The sequence below is a fragment of the Gekko japonicus genome, unplaced genomic scaffold (assembly GCF_001447785.1).
Source record: "Gekko japonicus isolate JY-2015 unplaced genomic scaffold, Gekko_japonicus_V1.1 scaffold342, whole genome shotgun sequence".
NCBI classification, from domain to species: domain Eukaryota; kingdom Metazoa; phylum Chordata; class Lepidosauria; order Squamata; family Gekkonidae; genus Gekko; species Gekko japonicus.
Window position 1 is genome coordinate 571,754 of NW_015169785.1, and position 8,672 is coordinate 580,425.

The window sequence follows — 8,672 nt, forward strand, 5'->3', positions numbered from 1 at the left end:
CTTTTGGTAAAGGTCTCTGAGTAAACTTGGCAATCAAGGAATAAAAGGACAGGTTCTCTTATGGATTAGAAACCAGTTAAATGACTGGAAGCAGAAAGCAGGAGTAAATCGACGGTTTTCACAATAGAAGGAAGGAAACTCCAGCGTTCCACAGGGGTTGTGTTCAGACTGGTGCTATTTAATTTATCCATAAATTATTTGGAATTGGGTGTCAGCAGCAAGTGGCCAAGTTTGCAGGTGATCGTAACTCAGTGTGCAACAGCAGTTTAAAAAGGCAAAGTCTGTGCTAGGGGCTGTTAGGAAAAGGACTGAAAATAAAATGGCCAGTACTGCAGTGCCCCTGTATAGATCCATGGTCCAACCACATTTGGAATACTGTGCACATTTCTGGTTGTTGCCTCTCAAAAAGATAGAGTTATCAACTCTGGCTTGGGAAATTCCAGGAGATTTGGGGGTGTGGTACTTGGGCAGGGGAGAGAGCTCAGTGTTGATATGATGCCAGTTACCATTCAGCAGATTCGGAACAGGCAAAAAGAAACACTTCTTTATCCAAGGGTGATTGGCTTGTGGAATTCATTCCCATTGGCCGTAGTGATGACCACTAGTTTAGTTGGCTTTAAAAATGGAATGAGTCAAATTCATGAAGAGACAGATGGCCATTAGCCACAATGACTAAATGAAACTGTCATGTTCAGAGACATTAACTTTCGGAATCGCAGTGCTACAACAAGGAAGTGTTTGGGCCTTACTTTGAAGATTTTCTGGGGGCAGCTGGTTTGCCATAGAACTATGTCATTGTGCATGACTCCAAATTTAATTTTTGTTCCCTGATCTATGTATTAGCTACCCAGTCATAACTATGCTGGAAAGAAGAACAAGTAACTGTTTCCCTTAGAGGTGCCACAAAGTCTTCTTGGAAGAGGATTGGAATTGGCTAGCCCAGAGAAATGCACTTCACATAGGAAATGAAATTGCTCTCCTCCTGATAGGACCAGGGAGGCAGAAGCCACTGTTGATGGTGAATGCGTGCTGGCACACCCCAGCGGGTATTGCAGCCATGATGATCTTTTCTGACCTGGCCAAGCTTTCTTCAGTTGCTGCTGCCAACATTCCAGCCCCTCTGGAAAATCCCATCATTTCCTCACCAGCAGTGATTTTGAGCCAACCGCCAGATGTTGTACTCAGCCCTGACTGTGGCACAGATGTACTCATGATGACTCCAGTGTGGGCTTAACCTTAGAGAGGGAGGCAGAACATAGGAGTTATATATTTGGGGGGGAAACAGGCCTGTCACATTGCTGGGCTCAGCTCCTGAGATTTGATCAGCTGTGAGCACCAAGGTATGTGTGCTTCCCTCACTGACCTGTTAATGGCTCAAGTGTTTGGCGGTTTGTAGGCTGTATGGAAAAGGAGGGGCTTTCACAGGCTTTTCTCTTTGTCTTGCATTTTCTATTCAGACTATTAGGTCTCTTTAGCTTGGAGAAACGACGACTGAGGGGTGACATGATTGAGGTTTATAAGATTATGCATGGGAAAGAGCAGGTAGAGAAAGAGGTACTTTTCTCCCTTTCTCACAATACAAGAACTTGTGGGCACTCCATGAAATTGCTGAGCGGTTGGGTTAGAATGGATAAGAGGAAGTACTTCTTCACCCAAAGAGTGATTAACACTTGGAATTCACTGCCACAGGAAGTGGTGGCGGCTACAAGCATGGACGGCTTCAAAAGGGAATTAGATAAGCATATGGAGCAGAGGTCCATCACTGGCTATTAGCCACAAGGGAAAGATAGGGACTCTGGGGCAAGTGATGCTCTGTATCTTGGTGCTTGGGGGGGTCAACAGTGGGAGGGCCTTCTAATGTCCTGGCCCCACTGGTGGACCTCCTGATGGCACCTGGTATTTCTGGCCACTGTGTGATACAGAGTGTTGGACTGGATGGGCCTTTGGCCTGATCCAACTTTGGCATCTCTTATGTTCTTATGTTCTTATGACTGGTAGGATTTCTTACATCAGTGCAGGAGAGGTTTGCTTGTCCTTAGTCTGCATGGGGAAGGTCATTCTGTGATTGGAAGGAATGGTGTGCTTTAGCTAAATGGATCCGGTATAGAAGGTTAGGAAGTGATATGAAAGACCTCCTCTACTTGAGAGCTGCTGCCAGTCGGACAGTACTGATCTTCATAGATCAGTGGTCTGACTCTGGCAGCTTCATGTTGTCCAGTAGAAGTGATGTCATGGTGGTGACCAAAGCATTAAATGTTACTTCGCAGTGCTGGCTGGCTGTAGCTGCAAATTTGGCCAGATTATGATGGTAGATTCACACACGTGAACACACTCACGCGTGCACACTAACACACAGCCTTGTGAAGTCGGAAAATTAGGCTGAAGCAATGCTTATGTAGAAAATTGTTTGAGAGGTTAACAGAAGAGGTGGTTCTTGAGAGGTGCACTGAAGTGTATGAAGCAGTAGGAGAGGAACAGAACGACTTTTATTCAAGAGAATGTTTGTGGTGGTACAATTTGAAAAGCAAAAAAGAGGCAGTGAATGCAAGTAAATCCTGAAAATGCAGGTGCATGCAGCAAATACAGGATATCAACAGTAAATACATCAGCGCATACGTTGGCATGCATGTTCTTTCCGGCGACTAAGAATTTTGTTGAGGTGTGTAGGAAATTAAATCCATGGAGTGGGGGCAGAGCGAGGCCCTGGTCTCCTGTTCGTGGTGGCCGGAGGTGCCTGGCCAGTCTTCCTCACTACATGCAGCCTCTGGGCATGGATCCTGGACGTCAGGGGTGTTTCCTCCAGGTGCAGGGGTCCTCCTCGGGTGGTTGCAGTGGGGTTGCTAGCTACTCTGGTTGTCGCAGTGGTAGTGCTGCACTGAAGTCCAGGCGGCTTGATGGGCTTCCTCAAGGGATGGGGAGCAGGCCAGAGCCTGGTCCCGACTCCTGTCTTTCTGGCTTATCCGCTACTGTGGGCCACCTCTGGCCACCTCCAGTCTCTCTGGGCTTGTCCACTGCCATGGGCCACCTCTGGCCTGCTCCTGGAAGGAGGGGGATGAAGTGGCTGGGCCCCTCTCCTCCAGAAGGAGGAGGCGTAGCAGGGTGAGCATGGTGATGGTGGCCCCACTCCTGTGGCTTCAAACACCTTGCACTGATACGGCTTCCAGCAGAGGTCTGCAGCGTGTTTCTTCCTGATTATATCCTTCAGGAGGTGCTCCAGGAACTGCCTCCGGATGGCTTAGATGAGGGAGGGTTCTGGGGGGGTTGCCACGGAGAAGGGGTGGCCACAGGGAATGCTTTTGCGTTCAGAACTATAGTATATTAACCACATCTGCTGATGCAACTGCAGTGTCCTGTCAGCAACTCCCCTGTGGCACATTTTTCAGCTGCAATACTCACTGAATTGCCAATGGCAGACTGTATCTGTATCTTTGAGGGGCTCAATTCTCTTGGAATGGCTCTTTATATGAAGGCCTGGAGTGTATAACAAAGAGCTTGCTTTGACTGTTCTGCTGAGTCCTATGCCTTTTCCTGGAATGGTTACCCATAAATGTGAAATACTACAGATTTTGAAAAATCATGGCAGACAAGAAAATTGAAAAACGCAATTGGAAATTGAGCTTTAGTTTATTTTTCTTTGAAAAGCTATCAAATTTTCAGACTTGTCTTTGCAATCACGCTTTCCAGAAATATATTTTTTAAAAACTAAAACCGCAGTTTTCGTGATTATCTGTAAGAATCCAGGGGGTTGTATGTGACCCATGGTGCGACCATGTCAGCAGCCGGGAAGCTTGTCATTTTGCATTATGACTCATAAACAGAACATTTATTTTTCTTGGAGCTAAAGTTCTTTCCACAAAGCTGAAGAGAATGCTTTTTGTATTTAACTCCAGTCCTAATCTGGGACCAGTGGTATCCCATCTCTACGAGATGTTGGGGGGGGGGGCGCGGTATTTGCTGTGGAGGAATAGCCTGTGTCAAAGTACAATACTATTCTTCTGACTTTTCATGCACATGTATGTTTCTGGGTTTTATTGGTTGCTTTTTTAATGGTTAATTTTAATGATTTTATGTCTTTATGAGCCACCATGAATTGGTCTCTGAAGAGGCAGAATATAAATGTTTTAAATAAATACCCAATTTTCCACGCACTTTTCCAAACTGAGTGATGGGAAGATGTGGTTTCTCAGCAACATGTGTTTCTTGGGGGGCGGGATACCTAGATTGCAACAGTAACGAATATTCTCATTCTGCAGTTTGACCACCAAAATAGACTGTGCTGGGAGGTCTTCAAAGATGTGAAAAGTGGTGTGGTGGAAGGAACAGCCCACATTGAGTCCTGGGGAGAAAAGACAGGACTGTGTTGGGTTCCTCTAGTTTCAAGAGAGGCTGTGCTAATCTTGCAACATGAGAGAGGAAGGAGAAAGTGTGAATCAGATCAGATAGAGCCATATAAACTTGTTAAGAATGAAGTAGATAAGGACTATAAAGCACTTAGTACACTAAAATGCTATAGTCAGATCAAATATTTATGAACTGTACAGTGGCGTGAAGTCATAGCACATCAGTGTTTGTGTAATGTGAAACATGAAACTTTGATAAAGTACAAGTATTAAAAAAAAACTTGATAGGAATGGTCAATAATATATGCTGAATGACTTTCAGATGACAAAATCTTACCAACTACAGTGATTAATGCACAATATGAGTTTTAAATTTTTAGATGTCATGTTAATATGTATACTTTGCTTTGCCATTGTTTCTGATCTCTGTTTGGTTCGAGATTTCTACAAATCAGATTCTGTTGCACTATCTGTTAGATGTCCCATCCTGTTGATTGTATTGACGCGTTCTGTGAAATCTGCCAAAAAAGATATATATATATATATATATATCTTTTTTAAAAACTAAAACTGCAGTTTTCGTGATTATCTGTAAGAATCCAGGGGGTTGTATGTGACCCATGGTGGGACTATGTCAGATCTTTGAAGACAAGATCTTTGAAGACAAGGGGTCCGGGTTAAAACCTTAATGTGGACCAGATGGATTCTCCGTCAATACTCTGTTCAACAAATAATGGAAGCATTCCCTTCATGCTTACATTATATTATTTACTCTGTCAGATTGGGGGAAACTCAGTCCTTGACATCTGAGGTACTGGTTTCCTTCCATTTAGTTCCCCAGCTTCTGCGTTTTAGCCTTTGATCTTACCTGAGTAGAGATGGAATCCTTTGTGCAGGTTTCTCCTCCTCTGTCCTTTTCCACTCTGAGTTTTGCTTACTTCAGAGCTTCCATTGCTGCATTTGTTTGTTGCTTTGTGGATTTATTCATCCCAGTTTTTCCATTATGGATGCACCCTGGAGGATATGTGTGAGGGGAGGCATAATGGCAGAAGGAATACAGATTTTTGTCCAGCAGGCTGCTGTGTTAAGTGTATGAAAGTACAAGACAGTGGCTGGGATCCAGCAGTGTGCAAGGGGAAACATAAAGGAACTTAGCGGAGTTCTGCTTGCGCCATATCTTGGTGACATATATGATAGTGCCCAGAAACTGGTTGCACAGGATCTTGCGCGATTGGAAATGCAAGGAGGGATACAATAAGTGGTCTTTTTCTTGCATTTCAGCTCACACAAAAGCTGTAGCACAAGGAGAAATTTTGTGCCAGATCCAACCCAATTACACTCAGGTCTGTTAGTAAGAAGCTTTGGGTGGGATCCAACCAGGTTTTCTGCTAGTGAAACAGAAAGGACCACCAAAAAAGACTGTGCTGGAGGTCTTTGAACCTGCATGAACAAAAACCATATGACAGAAATTATAGTAAAGAGGGGAATTAGGCAAGATGGAGTGCATATCACCAAAGTAAAACAAGAGGGATCATTTCCTTCATTTATCATGAATGTGTTTCCAAAGAAATCAACAAGGAGATGCTGGTTAAAGCCTTTATCTGACATCATGTTGACAAGAAACTTAAAATAATCGCCGGGGTCAGGTTATACTTTAAAATGTGTATGCTCTGTGTGAAAAACTATCCATCTTGATTCTGTGCAATGGTGTTCACACAGATTTCAAATACACATCCCAGTACATACACGTCCCCACCACTATACATAAATCTGAAGAATGTATCCGTCGTATTACTCTCTGTTGGGGATTTTAAATCCTGGCTCCCCATTAATTGCATCTTTTCTGTTTCACTTTTCAGGGTGCTAGCAGTGAAGTGAAGCACTGAAAATCCACCAAAAATGAAAGAGTCCTACACGCTTGCGCAAGGTGCTGTGACGACAGGCAGCAGCCCCCAAGACAGGTATGGTTGGGGCATAAGATGCAGGCAAGATGCATTTTCCTGCTGCAATATTTGCTAAACACTGTACAGAACATTTCCTCAAAGTTCTGAAGATACTACTTTTATCCCTACATGGATATCATCTTCCTGTAAAGGAAAAAAGTTATACCCTATAATTCGAAAAGTATATGTTGTGAGTGTTTTGTGACCCCAGTGTTACTGGGGCTGGGTCAGACATAATCTGGGAGATTCCATTGCTGAGGATGCCTCCTAACCCTCACCCCCGCCATATGCTGACAAGGATCATTACCTGAGCAGCAGGGACAAGAAAGGGAAATGTCATGGCACTTCCATTCTGCCTCCTGCTTCTTGTAGGCTTTACCCATAACAGAGGCAGGCACTGTGCCACCAGAGGGAAGCAAAATGCTTAGCAGCAGCAGCCCTGCAGAAGTGTTTTTTTATTCTCCTGTGTCTTGTTATGCAGGGGCCCAAACACAGAAAATTACAGTGCTTGCAAAGCAGCCCAAGTGCCCCCCTTTCCCCTAGAAGTCAGTCTCTGCTGTGCCTGTGCTGTGGTTTTTAAGCCCCTTTGCCCCTGTCGTTGTCATTTTAACTACCATCTAGCCCCTCCTTTACTACAAACATGTGACCTGTTTCCTTCCATTTCAAGGTATGGATTTATGGACAGTTCCCAGTGGGTGCAGTGAGTGCCTTTCTGCTCTGTTCTTTTGTAACACTGACAAAATGTAGTCGGGGTGGGGGTGGCTATCAGTTTATAGCCTCCGTGCATCCTGGCAACTTACTATTAGTGCCCCTAATTTTGCATTTTGTTTGCCAATCTCTGTATCAGTAAATGGTACAGTCCAGCTGCATACATTCCTAACCTTCTGAAAAAGGGCTCCTTTCAGCTTTTAGCAGTGTCTGTGCCATACCCTTATTTGTTTATTGATCTGGACTTGTATTATTATTATTTTTATTTATACCTTACTTTTCTCTCCAATCGGGTCCCAAAATGGCTTACAACAGCATCCTCCCCTCTTCCATTTTATCCTCACAACCTCGTGAGGTAGGTTAGGCTGAGAGTGTGTGACTGGCTCAGTGTTATCCAGCAATCTTTCATAGCAGAGTGGGGATTTGAACCTGGGTCTCTTAGATCCTAGGTTGACACTCTAATCCAGGGGTCCCCAACGTGACAGCCATGGGCACCTTAGCACCAGTGTTCCCTCCAAGCTGAGTTAGTGTGAGCTAGTTCACAGTTTTTTAGCCTCCGGCTCACACGTTTTTGTCTTAGCTCAGAAATTTATTTATTTATTTATTTATTTATTTATTTATTTGTTAAATTTATACCCCGCCCTCCCCTGTAGGGCTCAGGGCGGCTTACATGGCAAGAAACTTGCTCATAAAAACATCAATACTTTAGTAGGTTTTAAAAACACAATATACAATTTAAAACCCAAACAACAATAAAGTGCTCAGACTACACAGCAGCCATTCCAAAAAGAATCAGAGAGGAGAGACTACACACCCAAACATCCCCCAGTAGGCATTGTGTAATGGATGTTAAAGGCTCCAGAGCAAAGTTGATTTATGCAGTAGCCAAATGGCTCACTCACAACTTTAATGCCAGTGGCTCACAAAGTAGAATTTTTGCTCACCAGACTCCACATCTTAGAGGGAGCATTGCTTAGCACCCATCAATACCTTTCCTGGCACCTGCCACGTGTTTTTAGAAAGTGAGCAGGGCCAGGTTGGGCTTTTGCCCAGCAAGGCTTCTGGTTGTCTGTCGGAGATTTTAGGGTGCAACCACAGCCCAAAGATCTTCACTGCATGACTGAAGGTAAGCTGTGTGTATGAAAGCCTCTTCTTCTCCAAGGGGAGCAGAAGCAATAGGAGATAATTGTGACAACTAAACATCACCCTCTAGTCTAAGGGTCCAGCTTAGACTCCACTGATATTCCTTTTTTCTTTCTCTGGCAGGTATAAGGCCGTTTGGCTGATCTTTTTCATACTCGGCCTGGGGACGCTCTTGCCATGGAATTTTTTCATGACAGCTACGCTGGTGAGTTCACAAGTGCTGGGACTAGTGTTGGCCTCCCCAGGTCAAAGGATTTCCTGAGATGGGTATACCACACTAGGGAGTACTGGCGAGCTACGTGAAAGACTGAAAGGGACTTCGAGAAATTTAGCCAGATGTCGGCTGCATCCTTCAGCCAGTGCCCTTTCAAGCAGGCAGTCCCGGTGCAGCATTGATTCCCCCCCCCCTTTCTCTTTCAATTAGTGAGCAATTCCTCTTTCAATAAATGGGCAATAAGTGGTGCACCTTGCACAGTAGCCGATGCGTGTGGGGAAGTCCCAGAAGTTAGTCCATTACCTGAGCACTGTAAAGTCTTCC

The 8,672-nt window shown here is 44.5% G+C and overlaps 1 protein-coding gene across 7 annotated transcripts in view; it reads left to right on the plus strand.

The window, feature by feature from the left end:
* Nucleotides 1-8,672, plus strand: part of SLC29A1 (solute carrier family 29 (equilibrative nucleoside transporter), member 1) — a 125,645-nt gene that overhangs the window by 97,147 nt on the left and 19,826 nt on the right. For 6 of the 7 annotated variants that reach the window (XM_015416918.1, XM_015416917.1, XM_015416915.1 and 3 more), the window contains 2 exons: nucleotides 6,200-6,301; nucleotides 8,258-8,339. In XM_015416918.1, coding sequence (XP_015272404.1) covers nucleotides 6,240-6,301; nucleotides 8,258-8,339 — 144 coding nt within the window. In that variant the 5' untranslated portion in view covers nucleotides 6,200-6,239. Of the gene's footprint in view, nucleotides 1-4,182; nucleotides 4,194-6,199; nucleotides 6,302-8,257; nucleotides 8,340-8,672 lie in introns of those variants that run through there. The other variant, XM_015416916.1, reaches the window with a different exon arrangement.